Below are 24,729 nucleotides of genomic sequence, written 5' to 3' on the forward strand. Positions count from 1 at the left end.
TTTAAAGTGCCTCTATTATGCTATTTTAAAGGTTCCTAATTTTGTTTTGAGGGTCTCCTCCAATAGGGTTTCATGCATCCAGGGTCAAAAAACACTTTAATTTTCTTTGCAGCATCACCTCTTTTCTCACAGCGTCTCACACAGCGTCTCTAAACCCCTCCTTTTCAAGAGCCTGCTCTGCTCTGATTGGTCAGATGGCACAATCTGTTATGATTGGTCTACTGCTTACAGTGTGTGTCAGAAACAAAATACCCATGACTATAAATTAAATTTCAGCTTCAGAGGCTTCCTCAGCACCTGATATGACCAGTAACAATGGGGTTGGTTTTAGCGTATCAATTCAAGCCCGAGTCCAATAATGAAACATTGTCGAGCGCTTTGATCTTTGAAACTTTGCAGACCTTTTACATTCACAATCAGCTATATTACACACTACATGAAAGGTAGTATTCGAAAAAGCATACCAGGGCATTATAAAATATATATGAAGTCCCATGATGCATCAAAACGCTTCAATTCGCTCAAATTGCAGGACCACTGACAAATTAGTACTCACACATCAGAGAAGAGCACAGGCGAGTCTGCGCGGTGGGACTGCACGTCCTGCATGGCGTTCCACTCGTTGATGCGGGACTGATCTGAGGACATCTGGCTCTGGTAGTAGCTCACCCAGGTCAGGAAGAGGCTGCCGGGGAAGTAGTTATGACAGCGGGCCACTTCACAGGCCTTATGAAGAGACTGCAGGGCTGACCTGAGAAAAAGAGGTGCTCCATATCAAAACATGCCACCATATCAAGGTTGGACTGATACCAAAATTCTTTCTTAGGTACAATAATAGCCCAGTTTTGATATTAATCAAAACCTTAAGTAACAAATGAGGGTCAAGTGATTCAGTAAATCAAGGTTAATGTCAAAGCACTCATATTAATAATTTGAATTTTTTCAAAATATATCATAATCACATATTAAATTAGATACATACAGTTAATTATCATATGCAAAAACAAAATGTTACTAAACTCTATTTGTAGTGCGCCTTTCATGCAATAAACACAATAATCTTTGTGCTTTGTGTTTTGATATGGAACAAAGTCTCTGCTTTCAAATTCTGTAAATTTTATCAATAAATTCAAACAATAAATGTCTTTTTGGTGCTCTTTAATGTGACGTGACAGATCACTCTGTCCGCCTCAGTTCAAGCAACAGCATGTGCACGCACACGTGAACTAATAATTTCTTCCTCTTTACAACTAGTTACAGCACAAAACAAATATGAAAGCCTTAATGTCAAAAACAAATTTCAGTGCATCACTACTTAAAACTACATTTTAATGAATCTCAAGAAGAAAAGAAAAGCACCCACCACATGGCTTGGACTGAGACTGGCTTGAATATGTGGATCCTATTATCTGTAGACACACTGAAACCCCTGTGAAGAAAACAGAGGGGTGAAACACTATCTGAACAACCTACAGTACAGGAGAATCAGAAGTGCATTTGTCAGTTTTTAACAGATATGCCACACCTACCCGTCACCATCCAGGTGGATCCGTGTGTCACTCCACAGAGGAAGCACCATGCCTATGGAAAAGGAACTGCAACACCCCCCAAACAATTACTTATTTGCTGTTAAAACATTTGATTGGTTTAACTTAACAGTACAAGCAGCAGCACACAGACCTGTCGGAAGGGCTAAAGTCCATGCCCAGCACCACGCTCTCTTCTGTGTCCTGTCTACCATTAGTGGAGACCACCACCATGTAGCGGGTGCACTGGGGGAAGGTGCTCTCCAACCGCACAGCCTGTAGGGAAGGTAGAGAGTCCATTCAGAAAAACACTCTATCAATATATTAGCCTTTTAGCTTTTTATGGATTGTTTTAATACTTTTATTAAATGCACACTATGCATGATTTGTACCTTAATATAACAGCTTCGAAATAATTTCAATGGTAAACAAACTCGTAGTAGGGCGAATCATCCCGATAGCAAAGCGCCACTGGCAAAACCAGCAATGCAAGTTTGAGAGTGGTGCCCCGACAAATCTCATGAGAATCACGACTAGCTTTACGGCACGACGTCACATACATCAACAACATATGAAGCAGCCTCTATGGAAAACACTAGCACGCATTTCAGACGTGAATCATGGCAGAGTCGTCGAAGAAAACGAAGAAAGCGCGGTCGGAAGAGTCAAGGAAAAGAAAACGACGGATCTGCGCGAGTGGTATTTACGACAGTAACGTTAAATGCAAGTACTCCACAGCGACTCTAGGGGTCGCTGTTTGAGAAAAACAGAAACTGCATAGTGTGCCTTTAAACAAGGATGCATTAAATTGATGAAAAAAGGAAATTTATAATGTTACAAAACATTTCAATAAACAAAAACTTTTCTTTTCACAATTTAAACAAAAAATAATAAGGATCATGTGACACTGAAGACTGGATATATGACTGCTGAAAATTCAGCTTTGCCACATCACAGGAATAAATTACATTCTAAAACACATTAAAATAGAAAACAGTTATTTTAAATTTCAATAATATGTCACTATATTACAGCTCTTACTGTATTTTTGTATAATAGAGATATACAAAATGCATTAGAAACTTCATTGGAGACTTCTTTCAAAAACATTTAAAAATCTTATCGAACCCAAACTGTTGATAGTGTATATTTGTTTTATTTCGCTTTTTATTACTATCTTTAATTCATTTAAAGGACAAGTTCGGTATTTTACACTTAAAGCCCTGTTTACAGATCGTTTCTGATGAAATAGAACGGTTAAGATTAAATGTTGGACAAACATTTGCTGTCCCGAGAATTTTAGGTTTCTTTCGCTTTCCCCCCCCCCAGTAGACTGGGTGTATAGGTGCACTGGAACACTCCTTCCTAAAACGCATTAAACTTTCGTTTACAAAGACGTGAAACTCAGCGAGTGGTCAGGGGTATTCACTGACATGCACACACAAAAATCGCTGCAAAAGATGCTTTCCAACAGGTTTTATCGTAGTTTTTGTCCAACTCCATTGACTTGCATTGGATGTGCTGTGAGGTACGGTATTACTCCGCGCCGGAAACTGAAATGGGGTTCAGGGGTTGTTTTCTTCTTCTTCTTCTTTTTTTTTTTTTTTTAACGGCGGATCGCAAACAATGAAATGCCAGTGGTTTGCTTGCAAAGGTGCATTATCGCCACCAACTGGGCTGGAGTGTCTATTATTCAAGCTCTCAACGGAAGAAGTACGGGTGTGAGACGTTTGGAAAAATAGGTCCACAGTTTTACAACGAATGGTAAAACACCTGAAAGCATCTTTTGCAGCGATTTTTGTGTGAGCATATCAGTGAATACCCCTGACCACTCGGTGAGTTTCACGTCTTTGTAAACGAAAGTTTAATGTGTTTTAGGAAGGAGTGTTCCAGTGCACCTATACACCCAGTCTACTGGTGGGGGGGAAAGTGAAAGAAACCTAAAATTCTCGGGACAGCAGCATTTGTCCAACATTTAATCTTAACCGTTCTATTTAATCAGAAACGATCTGTAAACAGGGCTTTAAGTGTAAAATACCGAACTTGTCCTTTAACTTATACTGTAATGTTTTGTAGTGTTGTCATTGTATGAAATTTGTAAGCTGTTACATTTACAATGTCAACCGTACAGCCTGCAGCTAAAACAATATTTTAGATAAACCTTTTAGCTTTTTATAATGATTTATATCTTCCCGTCTTAGAATTCACTAAGGTTGCGGCAATGCATTTTGGTATTTTATTAACTACAACGTATTCATGCAGTGTGGCTTGATTTTTTCCAAAACTTTATTGCCTACATGGGCAGCTCAATAGGTTTTGGTAGAGAGCTAGTAACTGTGTGTGAGATTGTGTGTGGAGCTCACCAGACGGATGTTGTCCTCTGGTCGCAGTAAAGTGAACATGGTCTGCAGGTGCTGCTGAAGGTCCCCTGCACAAAGAGAGTAAAATCATTCATTAACCATAAATGGTCATAAGCTTTCTATTTCCTTGTTTGCATGTGTTGTCAACTGGATGCCCATACCTGCATGTTTGCTGCGCTGTCCTGTAATTCTGGAGGAGCAGGATGAGGAAGAGGAGGAGCCATTCCCACGTGGAAGAAAAAGGGCGGCACCTTTCACTGTTAGAAAGCTCTCACTGATGCTGAGGTCAGAGAAAGAGACAGAAATAGAGATCATGTGTATTGCTGAATATGAATACACTACTGTTCAAAAGTTTGGGGTCAGTAAGATGTTTTTGAAATAAATAAATAAATACTTTTATTCACCAAGCAAATGTTTCTTGAGCACCCAATCAGTATATGAAAATGATTTCTGAGTGAGTGAACAAAAATAAGTTAATGAAAATGAGGAGTGAATTTGGACACTTAAGGCCCGTTCACACCAAGCACGATAACTATAAAGATAACGACAAAGATAACTATATATGTGTCCACACCAACGAACGATAACGGTCTTTTTATTCTAAGCACGCGCGCGCGCGCCCCATTTTAAATGCGCGAGACCTTTAAATTAGAATGGATTCTGATTGACTGTCAGTGTTTTATCGTTTGACAGCTGAAAAAAATCGTTCTGAAAGTGATACCAACGATATCGTTCCTCATATCTTTATCGTTATAGTTGTGGTGTGAACTCTATTATTCTTTAATATGGAGAACGATTTTTAGAATTATATCTTTATCGTTATCTTTATAGTTATCGTCCTTGGTGTGAACGGGCCTTAATGGTCCAGGTATACTTCGTTTTCTACGTTCCACTCCGTCTTGCGCAGTTGAGTGCACGTGCCTCTGGCCGTGAGCACGGAAAGACGCGTTCAGCACGTGCGCACTATCTAGTCTTAGATTTCAAGTGCTCAAATCACTCGCACATGTGCTGTTGTTCGCGCACCGTCCGCACAGACACTAAAATTGGGCTGAACGCGGATAGTGTGAACGGATGTCCACGGACCCTCCTGATAGTGAAAATTACGTCTTGGAAACAAACTGCGCGGACTGTCGCAGAACCCGGACAGGCGAAGTAGTCTATACATTTGCGCCAGAAGTGCTGCAGATGGGAGACTCTCTTCTAGTGAGATGTAGGGATTTATTAGGCCCAATTCTCAATTTGAATGGGTTTTCTCTAGTAGTTGGCCATTGAATTAAAGGGTTAGTTCACCCAAAAATGAAAATTCTGTCAGTAATTACTCACCCTCATGTTGTTCCAACCCCGTAAGACCTTCGTTCATCTTCGGAACACAAATTAAGATATTTTTGATGAAATCTGAGCTATGTCTCACTCCTCCATAGGCTGCTATGTGACCGAAACTTGCTGGCCCAGAAAAGTCATCAAAGAGATCGTTAATATAGTCCAAGTGACTCCAGTGGCTCAATCTTAAGTATATCAAGCGACGAGAATACTTTTTGTGCGCAAAAACAAACAAAAATAACGACTTTATTCCACTTTTCATTTCCTTCTCTCTGGACCTCTAGTTGGTTCGCGTAGTCTTTTTGCGCAGCGCGTCTGTGTTCACGTCACCACGTAGGCTCACTATTGGCCGACGCCGGTCATGTGTGTGATGCGTGATGACGTGCAACACAGGCGCAGCGCAAAAACACTACGAGGCCCAGAGAGAAGGAAATGAAAAGTGGAATAAAGTCGTTATTTTTGTTTGTTTTTGCGCACAAAAAGTATTCTCGTCGCTTGATATACTTAAGATTGAGCCACTGGAGTCACTTGGACTATATTAACGATCTCTTTATTAACTTTTCTGGGCCAGCAAGTTTCGGTCACATAGCAGCCTATGGAGGAGTGAGACATAGCTCAGATTTAATCAAAAATATCTTAATTTGTGTTCCGAAGATGAACGAAGGTCTTACGCGGTTGGAACAACATGAGGGTGAGTAATTACTGACAGAATTTTCATTTTTGGGTGAACTAACCCTTTAACATTGTTTGTAAATTTGTTATTTAGGTGCATTATGGGATTGAATGAGTACACTAAATCAGTTTATAACATCCATTATGGTTTGGGACACCACTACAAATGGCTGTGCATTATTGGGTTAGGACACAGCCCTGGTCTCTATGAATTAGTACCTTTCTTCAGTGTGATTTTTTTTCTCCCATTATTTCATCCATCAGGTGAAAATCATAAGTCTAACTTGCTTACTGCGTGATTTGTATACTTACATTTCTGAAATCCATTACTTGGACACAGTCGCCTCTGATAACAGATCACTCTAAACTGTAATATAGACACATGCATTTTCTGTAAAGCTGCTTTGAAACTATTTGTATTGTGAAAAGCGCTATACAAATAAATGTGAATTGAATTGAACTTCTTAAGTACTTAAGCGCTCCTGGGATGTGTGTCAAGACTTTTTGGGTGGAATACAATGGACTTATTGAACAATGTTTCTCTCTTTTTCACTTCCTTAAAAACGCAGAAAGCTTGTTTAGCTCTAATTAATCACAATGAATTGCACAATGAATGGCAAATGATGCACAATAGGTGTGGAAATTATGCTTTATCTGTGTATTTTATCATTCCCGTGCTGCAGCAGAGAATCAACAGTAGACAAAATGTTAAAAAAAAAAATAAAAAAAAAAAAATAAAAATAAACTTCACATTATGATAAATAACAATTTGCCTTATAAATCCCCACTAATGAACAAAAAAATGAAAAGAAAGCTAAAACGGAGAGGAAACTTAAAAAATCTACAGAAATTGATGTTTAACATTATTTAAAGAGCTTTTTAAAACTTCTAATTTTCTTTAGTGTGTATTTTTTGCTGTTTGAGCATTAAAACGGTCGGCAAAGTCACAAAGCACAAAGTCACTCCAAAGGGAATATTTCTCTATATCAGTAAGCACTGTTTCTGAACTCCCTAAAACACCTTGATTATAGTCTTGAGTTTTCTTCCGGAAGCATACATCACAATATTCCTCATGTAAATTATTCCTTCCCAAGGCATTCGGGAAAAAAAGGGGCCAGGCCTGGTTGAGTTGCGTTAGTCATGAGTTGAAACTTGCGATTATGGTAAGGGGTGTGACATTTACAAAACACGCTCAAAGCAGTTGACCAATCACAACACCCTAGTCCAGCCGACCAATCAGAGCACACTGCGATTTTCGGAAGAAAGGGCTTCATAGAGAGAAACTAAACAGTGTTACAGACAGACTGGGAGAAGTAGAAATGCAAAAATGTAAAATATATGAAGAATAAGGTGTCTTTGAACATTCAAGCATGAAAACCTATAGTAAACCCCAAAAACAAAATCAAGACTTTGTAAAAGGGCATAACATGGCCTCTTTAAATAATGTGGGTGCACTTCCCAGAGGTTACTTTCTGACATTTTAAATACTATTTGCCGGCACTAAGAAATTAATTTCATTTTTAAATTAGCCATCTTAACTGTGTCTATCATGTTAAAGAAACACTGTTATTTCTATCTTTTCTATGAATGTCTCTGATGTGTTTTAAATCCAGAGTGGAACATGAGACACTGAGTTCAGTAGGGAATATGGGAGGACTCCTTTTTGAAAGCATTAGCTCACACATCGAACTCTCTGTCCAGGACGCAAACAAGAACACTCTGTTCCCCATCACTGCGACAGCTGGGGGATCTGTGTGTGCGAGTTTCTGTTCTTTGAATAATACCAAGCAACATATCTCCTTCCAATCAATGACATTCAGACTATGCAGACTGTAAAACAAGAGCGAGTGTGAATAGCAGAGAGAGCAGAGAAGTGAGAGAAGCACAGATTTATTTTTGTGTGTGCGTCTGCTTTTGAGTCATGTGCATAACCATATGTCTTTTTACGAGGGTGTTATTGTGTGTCGGCTCAAAAACGTGAGAATGAAGTATTATGGGAGTGTGTACATGTGACTTTGTGTGTCTATTGTCTAAAGTATGTTGCATTTCTTCAATGATCTGTTGTTAATCATGAACCTGTTACTTTATTTTTTTATTACTACTATAAAGGCGTGTTTCTAATAGGACATTTTTTGCAGCATATTTGGGCTTAAGAGCTTTCTAAATAAACTAAATCAATATGTTCTGTGCTCTAAATGTTTCTGTGCTACAAAAAATGTATTTTAAACAAAAGTTTGTATGACAACTAGTCAGTAATTTGAACGATTTAAAGGGAAATTTTACACTTTACAATAAGGCTTCATTTGTTAACATTAGTTAACTACATTAGTTAACATGCTTTATAAACATATTGTTAGTTTATGTTAGTCAATACATTAACAAATGTTAACAAAAATTAATTATTGTAATGTGTTACCATTATTTACTATATCATTATTTATGCACCCACATGTCAGTTTATGATAGTTTTAGATACACTGCAAGTCATACAGTAATCCAGTGTGATGAACAGATCAAAATTAAAGTCGCTATTCAAGTTCTCTCAATTGTAGCTCTTAGATGTCATCTGCACTTCCACATATTCACACTTTCTGTATGACATGTACGCCCTGTTCAAATACAATACAGCGATTACATGCGGACAGCATAGTGGAATAAATGGAAGTTGAGACAGATCTTTTCTTACGTATTAAGAGTGAAACAGATTATCATAGAGGAAAAAAAATTAGGGAGGTCAAGAAGATCACCAGAAGATGAAATTATGACATTTTGATTAAAAACTTTGAGGTACAATTTTTTTTTTACAAATAAATAAATCAAATGTATACATGGATGAATCATTCACAACAAAATCATTTAGAAAATAAATGCCGACTTGATATTTCTGATTGTTCATCACACAAACATACCGTATGGCTTCCGAAAACTGGAATACATTTATTTTTTGTGATCTATAGACGAAAAAGGTACACAGGTTTGGAACAACATGAGGGTTGAATTACAATTCTTATCACCCGACGTTTGTGATTCGACGAAACTAACTTTAGTTATAAACCTGTAATAAACCTGTGTTTATTACAGAGGCGGAAGTGTGTGTTTTCTAAACGTGGGCATTACAGAAGGTCATCTGCTGTGTTTGTGTGCATCACGTATGAAGTATAGGATTTTTTTATGAATTATTTATCGATCTTTTATTAATTATTAAAACCCTATTTAAATAAACTTCATATAAGTTTATAGAAGTGGCTGTTTATAATTAACCACATAAGTGAGCAGAGATGTCTAGACAAGTACCTGATATTAAAATGGGCAGTCTTTGCAGCTTAATAAATCTATTTATTAATTTTATAATTTTATTTCGTTTGACACCATGTTGAAATGGCATGAAAGCATGAGGAAGATTGATGCACAAATGGTAGCTCAGGTAGGTAAAAAAACACACGAGGGAAAGTGTTAGTATAATACCATATCGGCAATCACAAACATTCGCAAATCGGGCGGGATTCTCAGAGGACCATTGAGTTTGCCGAAAAACAGTAGGTAATTTGCTCAGAAATTTTCACAGAGGTTGTGTGAGAAAAACAGACATGGCATATTCAGGGGGATTAAAGTCACAAAGTACGTTTGAAAAACACAAATTTCTCTAATATCCCCCTCGAGTTGGACATAATAGCCTACAGTTGAGAGCAATCTGAGTTGATTCAATAAGGAAGTTCCCAGTTAAATCCCAAAAATTCCTTCTACTTTTTCACAATATACAACTATTCACTGAATACCCACCACAGTAACTAACAAACTCAAGAGAAGCATACAAATAAAGTGGCAGATTTACAGCGGTCAAGAACTGTCCAACCACACTTCAATCTACGGTTGACTGTCTCCTTGCACTGTACACTGAAATAATAACACACATGGTTTCATTCAAGCAGTGGTTTGTGTGTTACAGCAGGAAAAGGGGAAAGACAGAAAGAAGAGATGACAAACGTGTAATGCTGAACCGAACACTTCATCAACGTCTATATTGACAGCATCAAGTTTGAGTCATTATTGAAACCAGCTGCATGGGTGTTACTCTCCACGTACATTTCTGAATCAATTTCGATCTGTTGATTTATATGAATCAAGAGTCTGCATAATCAAAAGAATGTTTCTGAGAGAGTTTGTTTATTCTAAATGCTTTAAAGGGATAGTTCACTCAAAAATGAAAACACAAATGAAGATCTTTTTGATGAAATCAGGGCCTTCTGTCCTTCCATTGACAGCTACACAACTACCACTTTGATGCTTCAAAAAAGTTTATAAACAGATCGTAATACTAATCCATATGAATTGAGACGCTTAGTCCAAATTTTCCGCTTTATATGATGAATAGATTGAATTTAGGCTTTTAATTACATATAAACATTCATCGACTCACACATCAGTTGTGGTATACAGAAGCTCAAGCATGTTCTCTTGACGTGCGAGAACCAATGAGATTCATTCTTGTGTTACGCAGCACGTTTGAGCTTCAGCAAGAACCAATGAGGTTCGTTCTCACCTAAATTAAATATGTTCATCATATAAAGCATTCAAGTCCTTTCAGAAAATTTGGACAAACTGCTCAATTCATATTGTTTAATTTTACGATCTCTTAACTTTTTGAAGCGTCAAAGTGGGACAGAAAGCACTCAGATTTCATTAAAAAGATCTTCATTTGTGTTTCGAAGATGAACGAAAGTCTTATGGGTTTGGAACGACATGAGGGTGAGTAAATGACAGAATTTTCATTTTTGTGTGAACTAACCCTTTAAAACATTCAAAACATGTCAATGTTGTACAGTATATGTAAAGACAAAAAAGGCCACATCTTAGATCACACTTTGTAATGATGCTTAATTTACACATAAATCACTGTTAAAATGTAACGATGCGTCTGCACCGGTACAGTGCCATATTTTCACACTTAACGAGATTGTGTGGTCTGCAGCATGCTTGAATGGAACGTTCTATTTCTGCATAATGATAAAAACGTGTGCGCGGCAAGGACTTCCTGTTTACTGAGGACAGGAAGATGGTGTGTGAGTGAGGTAAGATGTAAAACTATACTTTGTTTGCTTTGACTGCTTCAATCGCCATGCGACACGAATACATGCATATTTAGTTAGATAAACTAAACAACAGTTTTCAGTCATGACATCAATGATAAAAAGCTCAATGGCAGGACTCCAGACAAAAAAATGAATTAAGGAGCCATTGGCTCCAATAAGGGGAAAAAATAAGCACCAGTTTTTTTTTAAGTGCCCCAAAAAAATAAACATGTTTTAATTTTGTCATGTGTTGTCACATCTGCCCTCCTTTTACAGAATAATCATTTTCATCCATCTTGTGGATGTCCTGGGAACTAAGATTCACTTAAAGTAGGAACTGAATTGCTTTTCCAACTTGAGAACTACATACAGCTAAAAAGAATTTCTTTCCACAGAATCAGTGTCACAGACTATAATAATGTCAGCATCACTTGGCCACTGAGTATAGTTTGGCCTCCTCCTAATGCATACTAAAAACGTTGTCGTATGTCTTGCACACACCCAATCTATTTTTCTTCATTAGTGATATCTGAGAGGTAAATTTGGTGAAAGGCAGCTCTTCACATGAAACTCTATGGGTAGTGTTGAATGTGATTTTCAGCTCCTTGCATTCTTTCTCATGTAGATAACAGGTTACGTAAACATATAAGGATGATGTGATATAGTACATATATTCAGCAAAATGCCCCTTTCAATAGTTATTTTTCTAGTTGACTAACAAGTTTATGGGCATTGAATGGCTTTTCTGAGGTAAATTTGACATTACGTGACATGACTGTTCTCAAGCTGTTTAATACAAGCTCTTTCCAAAGTCGAAATGCTGATTGGGCGATATGCCAGGCCACATTAAAGAGCACCAAAACGACATTTATTGCTTTTATTTCGTGATAAAATTGACAGAATTTGAAAGCTGAAATTTTGTTAATTGTTTACTAAAAGGTGCCAATTAAGTACAAATCTTACTGCGATTATGAATGGCTGTGCTACAAATAATGTTAAGTTCAGGCAGTAACAGAAAACAGCAAAAATTAAAAGATAATCTCACTGAGGTTTTTTTCCACTGCAACTTTGCTGCGCGTCGCCTCATTTTATTACGTCAACACAACAAGATGTTATGGGCTACTCATCACAGAACATGTAGGTAAAAAGCCATGCAATTTTTAACCATAACATGTACATTTATATTGTCGCCAGTGGCGATCTCAGCAAAAAAAAAATTAGCGCAAATTAATATTTTCAGTCTGGATCCCTGAATGCAACTGTAATATAACTGAACTTTGGAATCTATGCATGAGAGAAAACAGAAAAAAAATCAATTAAAATAAAATTAAAACAAAGAAAAAAAGCAAAGAAAAAAAGAAAAGGACCCCAAAATGTTCATAAGAAAACAAAAAAATAAATAAATCACAACATAGACCCATAAGGAAATAATTAAAGAAAAAATAAACTCAATGAATATATTAAAAAATAACTCCAAAAAAAGGTTAATAAAGAAATTAAAACAAAAAAGAAAGAAAAAAAGAAAAACACTCCAAAATTCTCAAAATAAAAATGAAAGAGAAAAATAAATAAGAACAAAGAAAGAAAAAAAAGAGATGAAAACAGAAAACTTCTCCATAAACTTCAATGATAAAAACATATGCTGATCTTTTTCAAACTTACAACCGGTTGATGTTGTCCTGGTACATGAAGCCGCTTTGCAGCAGTATTTGTATTCCATCGTGAGCAGACAGGCATTCTGTGGAGCTGCTTAAAGCAGTCGCCAGACCACCTAAAGTCATCCTTTACGCCGGACAGTGGTGAGGGAACCCTCACTAGAGCTTTTCCATCCTTCTACCACATGCTGAAGAACCCATTAAAACACACCCGCAACTACTAAGTTCTTCTGAGCTTTAGAGTGACTGAATGGATAAACGTATTCAGAGCAAATTTAGCAAGTCATCCTTAAAAACATTTTCCCTTGTTGTGTAGTCTCTCTCAGTTCGGATCTCTAGTGTATCCGTCTGCTCCACGAGTAAACAGGCAGACACTGAGACAGTGGGCGGAGTCAGAACACGTGCTCTAGTGGACAGAAGACTCCTTATCAACCGACAGAGTAAACACACATAAGCTGGATTTAGAGCTCTCTGGAAATGGATTCTAATATGTGCACGCATACTAATCTTTTAAAGTCACAAGTCTTTTACAAGTAATAATAATCTGCCAAATGACTATTAATTAGGCTAACATAACTATCCTGTGATAAACCAAAAATGAACTGATGAAACCATAAAATCTAGACAGTGTCTATACAGATTAAACTGTATCTGAATTAGTGTAAATAAATCCACGAGACTAGGGACTATGGCATGTAATTATCTCAAGCAAAGCTATACAATAGGAGGAAGCTACAACAAAAGTGAGGAAATTGCAATAAGTGCTTATAAATAAACTATTAGATGAATATGAGCGTGCTACAACAGTGTTTGATCGAGGCAGTCCTATCTTCTGGTAAAAAAAGGAAAGATGATGGAATTTCCTTTGGTAATCATAGCAATCATGAGAGCCCTTGGTAGGGGAAAGGATAGGTCTTTTCCCATGGGTCGCACTCGCCCTTTGTCCAACCCAGTTTCCCTTGTTGTGACTGACTGAGCTAATGAAATCCTAAACCAAAGGTGAAACACAAGGCCTGTGTAAACATTTAGGTTGCCCGTCATGTGACAGTGTGCTATGACAATGTATTTAAACCAGTCCAGGTCGCTAGGGCCATCAAAACACAAATAGCACTCTTATCAGTGAAACTTGTAAAAACAGTGAAAATTACTAGCAAAGCATTGTTTGTTGTCCATTCTAGTGCAGCATTTACTACACCATTCTGCTATGAATTTTGATCACAGAATATAGTTGATAGTTTTGCCGCAAGAAATTCTAAGCTAATACACATTTTTATGATCATCCAGATTTTTATCCATTGACTAATTTTGTTCTGTGCACTGCAAACGTACACTCACTAAAATGCAAACCTGAGAACATAAGCAGCGATATTGATTATCAGGATCTGTCTCACAATATAATCAATGGGACCAAACAGGTCAAGGTATCTCTTGACATAATTTACAAGGGGTTTTATGAACTGGTTTAATTAGGTAATGGCTCACATGGGTGAATGGAAAATGAGAACCAATCTGATACGATCTCAGAGAGCAACTGTGATATTGTTTGTCAAACACTTAATGGTTAATTCATTTTAGGGGTGGTAAAATCTACATATTTTTTTAAATCAGCTACACTAGTTTTGAGTTGTCTGAATGACTAACAAAGTGTCTACACAGGACACGACGGTTGTCGCATTACGCTGCAACAGCTTCAGGCTGTCTACACTAGATGTGACAAAGCGACCGCTGAAAATCAATTTGCTCTTCGGATCAGAAGTAGTGTTGTCACGATACTGAAATTTCCAACTTCAATATGATACCTTGAAAAATATAGACATTAGATACCATTTTAGATACCACGAGGAAAACTGCCATATATACCGCCATACAGATAATTTGTAATTATCTCATAATTTTATTCAAATAAACAAATTGCAAACGATAGCACAAATACATACAATAGAATAAAGACAAATGAAATAAACATGGTTTTAAGTTTTCCAGGTTGGGTCTAACAGTAATATTCAGATAAGACATATCACAGAAATTAAAGTAATCAAATGTAAAATAAAACTGGATAGTTTTCATTGCAGAAATTAAATTCAGATTAAAAGTAAAAAAAAGTGTTCAGTCAAGAGCAGCGACTGATTTTCTCTTTGTCTTTTGTTCTTTGATTAACATAATCAGAATCAGGTTTATTAGGCTGCTGTCACTTTTAAAGGGATAGTTCACTTTGAAATTAAATTTTGGTATGTTTTAGCTTACCTCAAGGGCATCCAAGATGTAGGTGTCTTTTTTTCCGCAGTAGTTTCAATTTTGATATTTTTAGGTCAAACCGTTCTTGTCTGTCAGTCATTTTATGCAGGTCTATGGATACTGTCTCAAAGAGCATGCACAAAGTCCAAATTAAAACAATTCCCCATCGTCCAAATTAAACAATTCCCCATCTTAAGTACACATTGATGGCCTAAGACACGAAACGAGCGGTTTGTGTGAGAAAACGAACAGTATTTATATCGTTTTTAGCTCTTATAACACAGCCGCGTCCAAATGATCTGAGGGCTCGGGCGGGTATAGATATATACACTAGATGTCGCCTTGGCTACGGTTTCGTTCCAATGAACTGCAGTAGCCAAGGCGACGTCTAGTGTATATATCTATACCCGCCCGAGCCCTCAGATCATTTGGACGCGGCTGTGTTATAAGAGCTAAAAACGATATAAATACTGTTCGTTTTCTCACACAAACCGCTCGTTTCGTGTCTTAGGCCATCAATGTGTACTTAAGATGGGGAATTGTTTAATTTGGACGATGGGGAATTGTTTTAATTTGGACTTTGTGCATGCTCTTTGAGACAGTATCCATAGACCTGCATGAAATGACTGACAGACAAAAACGGTTTGACCTAAAAATATCAAAATTGAAACTACTGCGGAAAAAAAGACACCTACATCTTGGATGCCCTTGAGGTAAGCTAAAACATACCAACATTTTATTTCAAAGTGAACTATCCCTTTAAGAGCTTAAGCCAAAATATACTTTTACCCAACATGCGTTTTCTCTCAACTATTGCTTTCCAAAACTGACTGTATCTAACTGAATACTCACCAAGACAGGCATTTTGACATTTTGTATATTGAGCGTTTAAGCCCAATAAGCCACGAAAAAGAAGCTTGAAGTATGTCAGAAATCAGTTCAACAGGCATCAGTTAACTGTCGGGAATTTGTCGTGTCGCGCCACATCCAGTGTAGACAGCATCGCCTATTATAATGGGTTTTATTTGCTTTTGTCGCGTAGGGGCACTCACGTGCGGGGTCTTAAGGAAACCATCAATAATTTGCTATTTTTGGGTTAATATGACCCTGAGCAGACATACTTCTTCACAGGTGTTCACACAGTATGTGTTCTTACGTTTAAAGCAAATTATTCTTAATATAACGTATGGTACACGATGGTACAAAGGCGTCTACATGTATGGCTTTAGCAATGTTGTTTTAAAGGGGATGACAGTAGAGACATGACTTTTCCAAGAGGGTTTTATAACGTAAAAAACAAATAAATAAATCATCAACATTATTATCATGACCCATGCCTAATTTACATAGGTTGATTTTTTCTTATAAAAGGAATTAGTCTATTTATTTTTCATACAGAAGATAACACCTTTCCTAAAAAAAAAAAATAATCTAAATAAGCAACATGGATAACACTTGGACATCCAATTATGTCTTTTTTATAGATGTGAGAAAAGGATTGCTCAGAAATTGTGGGAATATTATCAGTATTACATATAAAACACAGCTGTTCAAACATGAAAAACAGTCCGGTAGCACCTGCAGACCATCAAGAGGCTGTTCCACTAAAGGCCATCAGCACGTTATCAGAACACACGTGACTGACCCTGAGTCAATATGTATTTTACACAGAAGAAAGTTTATATTCATATATATGCAAAAAAAAAAAAAAAAAGAGAAATTAAAATTATTTTTGTATTCTTATTGTATTCTATTATATTCTATTGTAATCCTGCAATTCACCAAATGAGTGAAATAAAAATATATATATATATGAATGACCACCATTCAAATGTTTGGGGTCAATAAGATTGTAAAAAAATTTTTTAAAAGGAAACTTATGCTCACAAAGTATCAAAAAAACTGTAAAAACAATAATACTCTATATTATTGTTACTATACAGCCATATACTATACAGCCATTACTCCAATCGTCAGTGTCACTTGATCCTTCAGAAATCATTCTAATATGCTGATTTGCTGCTCAAGGAACAATTCTAAATATCATCAATGTTAAAAACTGTGGTTGACAGAAATACCGTAAAAAATACTGTGACAATGTGCAGTTTTACAAGATAGGCGACCTGTATTTTTTAAACTATATTTAATTAAGTGATATAATGTTACCAAACTAACTACCAAAAACTGCCTTTTTACCAAAATGAACCAATAACCACCACAATAATACAGGAGGCACAATAGAAAGCCATGATAAATCAGAGACCAGCGCAAGCATCCTGTTCATAAAACATGGTCATCAATACTCGTATGGGCGGTGCACAGGGTCATACACACAAACACAAAACACCATCAGGGTAACACACAACTTGCTTCAGACTTGCTCTATTTGTTTACCACTGCCACATGCTGATGACATTTTATTCTATACTAACTTGCGTTGAAGCCTACGATTCAATAGGTACCATCATCGTACAGTCTACATACATGTCGTACCCAAGTTTATTAGATCCATGTCGAGCAAGTGTGATTTACAATGATCTTATTAGATTGCCGGAATCTCACAGTCTGTAGACGGCATAACACAGCCTATCAGAGTCACCTGCTTAAACAAATCTTATTTTTCTTTAGGTCAGTCTAACGATCATGGCTTAGAGACAAGTAAGTACAAGATTCTTTTAACAAAGTAAATCTACAATAAAAAGTAAAACAATTAGTATGCTAGATCAGTCATGAAAGTACTTGCCTAATCTCTACAAAACCGCAAACACAACAATCTTGAATCAGCCTGTCTCGTCTCATTTCCCTCCCTCCGGTGTTTTTACCAGCAGTGACTCCATCCCTGTTTTGACTTGTTTTAAATGCAGCTCTACTCACCCTCTGGTGCCCTTCAGCATTGACTAACAAAAACCACTGGAAACCATTGCTTGCAGCTAGGGGTTAAACGGATCGCAGTTGATCCGTACGGACCAGGCTGTACGGTTCGGGACTAGGGGTGTAACGATACACTCATGTCACGATGCGATACTATTGCGATATTTTAAGCCAAAATAAAAAATGACATATGACATTTTTTGGGTCTTTAAGTTTTAGAGGAACAGACTTTAAAGTTCCATAAAAAAATATCTTCATTTGTGCATGGAAGTTGAACGAAAATCTTATAGGTTTGAAACGTCATGAGGGTGAGTACATGACAGAATTGACATTTTTGGGTGAATTATACCTTATAAATACAGTAAGCTGAGCCTTTATCAGTTAATCTAGTAGTTTTGCTGTGGTATAAGTGTGCATTAAGCAATAAACGGAAAGCAAAGTCACATTTGCCACTCCCAAATTGCACTTTTTTTTTTTTTTGCTGATCCAAATGCATGCAGCCCTATTCTTCATAAATCAGAATATATTAGCCTTTTTCAAGTACCTCAAGACAGAACAATATTTCTAAACGCCTTCTAAAAATCTACTGACGTTTACTGAAATTATAATGTTAAAGAACCAACAACAAAAAAAAAATTATAATTAACTTTGGTTTTGGTGTTTCCCATTGTCAGCTTCAGAAAAATACTGATTAATGCACATCAATTTGATACAATTTATTCTGCTGCTATATTAAGTGTTATTATTAAGTGATATAAATATGCAAGCACACTAAAACTGTTAGGGTTGGGGTTAAATGATATGTATAACTGATTTGATATTCTACTGTTGACGATGAAAGAAATGGGAAATATTGCAGGATGCAGAAGTTCTAAATTAACAACGATTTACGGAAACCCGAGTAAAGACAAAACTTGCTTGTTTGGTGTGTCTATGAGCAAACATAAGAGGAAAAACTACATGTTATCACAAAATGTCTGTCAAACTTAACTTGACGATATCACTATGATGTGTCTGCTATCATGGTAATACTGTCCATAGAAATCAGAACTGCTGCTCAATAATCTGTCAATCTACCGCATACAGTGTGTGTGTGTGTGTGTGTTATTAAAGAGGTCTGATATCTGATGGCATATTCAATGACACTGATATATGAGAACTTTCCATCTCATTTGATACTCTCTCAAAAAAATGGAAGTAAACTCTTAGTCTCTTACTAATCATCATTTAGGGATGTCTGATTAAAATGTCACCGCTTTGCAACAGGAAAACAATATGATATGCACATGAGACAAGAGCAAGTGAGGTATCAGTTTAGTTAAGGACAGTGCTATTGATTTCTGACGGAGCTCTAAAGATCTGAGATACCATAGAGCAAATAATATCTGCAGAGAAAATGATCTTGTAACATTGTTACATATTTTAAACTTTTCATCATGAAAGTGAGAGCTTTTTTTACTCTGAGTCAATCTATTAAATCAATGTATTGCCATTATATCATAAATTAGGAGTCATTAGAGATAATTTGTGAAGGTCCTTGTTTGTGTGACTGCGTAATGGACAACTTTTGTGACATGAAAGCAAGCCTTTTGTAACATCTTCACATGGGTACCTCAAAGATCTATCAATCTATCAATACATTCACTTGTCATTCCAGTTAAAACTGTATTTAAAACTACTGAAGTATACATCAAGCAGTATGTGCATTTTATGTACAACTATCTGTATTGTTAAAACTGTTCTGTACTGTTAAGTAGCCAATAAGATGCTCTCACATGTTTATTTTTTACCATTTTGGGAGAAGTATAATTAACATATGCGTTTATTTTTAACCATGTTGGGAGGAGTAAAATTTACATATGGTAAATTTACATATGTAAAATGTACATATGTAAATGCATCTGGTTTCAACAACAAGATATACGTGTATAGTTTCGTTTGGAATGCGTCTCAGACTCAGACAGAAGTGGTTTGGGTGATCGGATTTAAATCCATCTTGAAAGTGATTCAGAGGGCATTTACACATGTACAAACGTTATGTATGCACAAAAAGGGCATTTCACACACATATCAGGATTTATAGGTAAAAGGTTTTGCCACTTGCTATGTGAACACAAAAAAAACATGATTCGAAAAGATGAAATGTTCCTGAAATAAAAAGTCACACTCGTGCTCCTCACGGTCAAAAATTACTGCATTGGAAATGAATGGGAGATAAATTTCATCTAGTGAAAACTTTTGGTACTGTAGCCCAATAAAATTGTACTGAAAGCTAATTTTTTGAGATATCAAGCTCAAATTTGGAACACAACTTGTTTAGATTTATGCTTTGATTTTCTTGCCGTTATTTTAAAGTATAGATTTCATGTAAAAATTGAAAATAGTATTTCTGTGCATTTTTCATAACTATAAACGTAAAATTATGTAATTTTTTTAAGTAAACTTTTTTAAAACTTTTTTTCCACTTCAGCAATAATTTGCCAAGTGTCGTCTTTGAAAAGAGAAACTTAAGTCTGTGCTCTAAAGCGTTCAAGATTTATGACAGTTTAAGTTTTAAATGTCATTTTCAGGTCTATGCTTAAAAAGTGAATAAATGGATTATAACTACAGCGTAAATATAATTTAGTACCATAAAATCCCTAAAAATACATAATATTAAGTAAAAAATATTATAGAACTAAAATATAGCCTAGTACATTCATTTCATTTTATATATATATATAAAAAAAAATTGGTCATTTTTGACCAACACGCGAAGCGCACCAGATGTGTGCACCATCCGCATACTCTAGACCGTGTGTAAAAAAAAAAAAGCCCTTTCTGGCGAGAACAATGATCAATGACGCGCACTTGACTGATATTATGGCAGACATTGCTGGATTCGTTCGCTAGGTAAAACGGTCGATTGTCCGGTTTGAATATAGGTCCGATGACAATACTGTACAATCATTGCGTTAATGTTGTGTGCAGGCAGACAGTTTCCTAATGATCCTCCTCGTCTGTGATCTTCCCAACATTATGAAAAATACCATTGTATTTTGAAGGATAGAATTTGAAATAAATGGTAAGATTTTGTGGGAAAGCAAATTTATTAAAATGTTTAATATAGGTTTACATTGAATTTAGCATGTTAAGGTTAGGTATAAATTATGATTATCAGAGTTTTCTAGCAAAAGACTCTGGTCAGTCCTGTTTTACTGAAACTCTTGGAGTTTGTGTTTTAGCAAGAAAGTCCAGCCAGTCCTGTACTCGGGTCTCAGTGTTTGAATAGATATGATGAGTGGATTAGGGTGGGCAATGCTCCCAGTCTAGAACCGGTTCCTAAACCTGTCTTTTTCGGTTCCTGCCCCTAAATGTATATAAACTGTAAGAGAACATTCACGTTCAGACTTGGTGACTGCAGCTACCGACAGCTTGTGTTCTCAATAAAGAATCCTGCTGAAGAAACAACCAAGTCTCCTGGTCTTTCGATTCTAAGTTCACAACAATTTGCATGTTTTGTTTTAAAAATGTTTTGTCAATGACCCACTGAGTCAGTCAGTTGTATTTAAAATGCAAAAAATAAGTAGGCCTATCAGTTTGCATTAAATGACGTAAAGCTTCATTGAGAATGAATTTTTATTTTACCTTCTGGGCTGAGACCGGCGGTCATCTTCCCCACTGCCAGACTCCTTAAAAATAAAATAAAAAAGGAAACAGATTTATTATTCTTATCAATCCGTAGCATGACATATTACCTCTGGTCGTAAAATTAGCTGCGTTTCCATTACCCTTCAAATTGTGCAAATTGAAATTGCGAATTTAAAATACGCCCAATGGAAAACAAATATATCGCAAGAAAGTTTTTATGCTTACATAAGGAGGTTTTTCAGGCAATTTGAAAAAAGGAATATGTTGCAAAACTGCCATCCTTGCCAATAAACGGATAGGCCTAGTTCACCCAAAAGTAAAAATGTTGTCATCGTTTACTCACTCAAATTGTTCCAACCCTGTATAAATGTCTTTGTTCTGCTGGACCAACTTGAGGGTGAGTAAATGACGACAGAATTTTTGGGTGAACTATCCCTTTAATGTTTGAATAATACACCTAGCCTATGTCTTTGATTAAAAATAACAGCTAGTGCAGTGGCTGCGATATACGTAAACCAACATCCATTCCCATGGTTTTTGGAATGACTTGTAGCGAGAGGGAAAAAAAATGTTTTGGTCGCATAACATTGGTTAATGGAAACGTAGTCATTTCGCAATCAACATTTAGAAAATATTGCAAAGGTTTTGCGTAAATCTGTAATGGAAACCCAGCTTCTGAGGCTAAACAATAAGATGAAAATGCAATGTAAAGATTAGCATCAAAATCAATCTTTAATACAGGGGTCTTTTAAAGATATCCGTTCATGCAGAGACAGATTAGTGACACCTACTAAAATCAAGTGTTTCATTTTATAAAGTTTTATAAGGTTAGATTTGGTTGAAGTTAACTTAATATTGTATTGCACAAATTTTCAATTTTCACAATTTATTTGAAAAAAAGTGTGGAGACCTAGCCTGGGTTTCCCCATACTGCCTTGCTCGCAGCGCGATTTTATTCACGCTGCTAGGCAGTCTGGACACCATGGACCAAATTTTCCCCTGAAAAAGGGAACCAATCACAGAACGGGGAGGGAGCAGCAAGACGATGACGACACCGAAGCAGTTTGTTTATATCTATGGATCCAACATGGCATCAGACTCGACGTTAACTTCTACCCTCATGTTTATCTTGCACAAACGGTAATATTCGCTAAACGCCATCGTGTACAAATAAACCTTTGACCCATCGTCTTTTTCCTCGTCGAATTTCTGCCGCTCTACATGCGTCATCTGGTATAATTGAAGCGATTGGCTATGAGCTACATACAGGCGCATTTGATAGACATTCATAGCGCCCAATAAACGGCTCTGGGCATTCGTAAACCACGCCTCAAATACGAGAAAATGCACACGTGGTTCCCAGACCAAGTCTCAAATGAGACTTGGTCTGACGTTAGCCAGGCTAGTGGAGACCCCTACTTTAATCCATACATAGTAATAATAATCATAATACTAATTTGGTTTTTGCATACACTGATTATTTTGTGCACAAAAAAGTACAGCTGAGGCTGGCATCTTGCATTGCTATCTATTAATTGGACATCACTGAAAAATCACCCATACCTTGAACAAGTGCAATAATTGGTTCCCACATTTTGTTTGGGGAACGTCTAGTTCTGTACACCTACTCTGTCCAAGAATTCATGCAGCTTTCTTGCCAGTGATCAATAAATTCTATCCAACTTAGGCTATATGGCTTATTAGACCTAATTTCAAATGCTGCACCATTTATTTGGGTCTAACACTTCAGATCAGTGCATAAACCTACATTATTATATTCAGAGCAGAAGATCAAACGAAGAGATGGGGATTTCATGCTAAACGCATTTGAACGTTTTAAGAAGAGTTTGGAGTTTAAAGCCTAAAAGATTTTAAAATGAACAGTTCACAGAAGCATGATGCAACTTTATTCCAGAACATAGACAAGCGAGAGGCACAATATTATATTAAGACAGAGTATGATAAAGGCTGACAGGACATTGAGAAACTTGTTTTGTTTTATACACATGGCACAACCAGCTCAGTAAACTCTGAAGAAACTTCCACCTGACCAGTTGTGTGACAATAACAATTCTATTGCAAAAATACAGGGGGAACATTGTTGTTTTTAATGTAACAGAGCCACATCTGTACTTGAAAAGCATTGCATCAATAAGCCTGAGATTTATCATGTTCAGAAATGCACTGAATGCACCAAAAAAGACGGGGCTATCAGATAACCAATTCATCTCAAGTTACTCATGGCAGTCAGACATTACCCAAGATGGGCATGATTTTACATAAACCCAAATGAAAGCTCAGTGTTTTGCATTATGGAAATGTTTGACTCCATGAAATCTGTGTTTGAATGAATTATTTGGTTTTAAGCAGAAAATGACTGGCAATCTAGACCTCCAAAATATTTGACTATCCAATGCATACGTTCAAATAGTTTACAGTACAGCAAACTAAGACCGGATTTGTTGCATGTATAGTATTGGTACACCATAGACATCAAACAGGAGTCTCACAAGAAGATACTCTCACATGAGATTTCTCGCAGATGTCGTCACATGATACAAGACCTTAGAAAGACCAACGAAATTGCCTATAAGAGTTAACATTTGTCCACTGGTTACCTAACAGATGATTTTTAACAAACAAGTTGGAAGGAAGTCTCTTTGAAGTAACCTGGGGTTAAGTGTACTGCTCAAAAGATAATAGTGAAAGCACATATTGGTTCCTAGAACCTGAATCAATCCAACCTGGAACCAAACCTTCGAATTCTGTCATACTGACTCTTTAGCAGCACCATCATGGCTGCAGTTTCAGTCACTAAATAGACAACAGTGAAATATCATATGACTATGTAGTGGTAAAAACGAATTGCTTCATCATTGCTCTTGGCCTTTATCTTTACATAAAAATTTACATTTCTCTAGGTCAAATGATGTCAAACAGGAGTATAAGGACCCACAGAGGCTAGTTTTTCTTGTGACATCTGTATTATTGCATGTAACACATTAGTATTTAACTTTATAATATTCATTCTGCTGTCTAAAGACTGGTGGAAATTGTGATTTATCACACATTTTATTTATTTTATTGCTTGCTTTTAATAGTAATAAAATAAAACAATCTGCATATAATTGAAAAACAAAAGTATAATCCCTCCTTGCTTACAACACACGTTCAAGAATAGTTTGCATTTGTGTTTTTCTTTTCCTTGAAATCATATTTATTTTGAAAAAAATTAATATATATCAGTCTAGTTTTAGACGTTAATAATCCCACATGTTTACTACTCTACAGACAGCCCGTTTACTACAACTGGCTCAGTTTTTAAGGGGGCAGCTGTGTTTACTTCCTGGTTCCAAGACGACTTTCGTTTGAAGACCAATCACATCGTCAT

At 36.5% G+C, this 24,729-nt stretch overlaps 1 protein-coding gene across 2 annotated transcripts in view; it reads right to left on the reverse strand.

Moving 5' to 3' along the window:
* Window positions 1-24,729, reverse strand: part of ssh2b (slingshot protein phosphatase 2b) — a 33,199-nt gene that overhangs the window by 7,914 nt on the left and 556 nt on the right. The window contains exons 2-8 of one of the 2 annotated variants that reach the window (XM_079898757.1): window positions 21,336-21,379; window positions 4,048-4,166; window positions 3,890-3,954; window positions 1,681-1,802; window positions 1,530-1,595; window positions 1,364-1,429; window positions 557-751 (exon numbers count right to left, since the gene is read on the reverse strand). In XM_079898757.1, coding sequence (XP_079754883.1) covers window positions 557-751; window positions 1,364-1,429; window positions 1,530-1,595; window positions 1,681-1,802; window positions 3,890-3,954; window positions 4,048-4,166; window positions 21,336-21,379 — 677 coding nt within the window. Of the gene's footprint in view, window positions 1-556; window positions 752-1,363; window positions 1,430-1,529; window positions 1,596-1,680; window positions 1,803-3,889; window positions 3,955-4,047; window positions 4,167-12,609; window positions 12,956-21,335; window positions 21,380-24,729 lie in introns of those variants that run through there. The other variant, XM_079898756.1, reaches the window with a different exon arrangement.

The sequence above is a fragment of the Squalius cephalus genome (assembly GCF_949319135.1).
Source record: "Squalius cephalus genome assembly, chromosome: 17".
NCBI lineage: Eukaryota > Metazoa > Chordata > Actinopteri > Cypriniformes > Leuciscidae > Squalius > Squalius cephalus.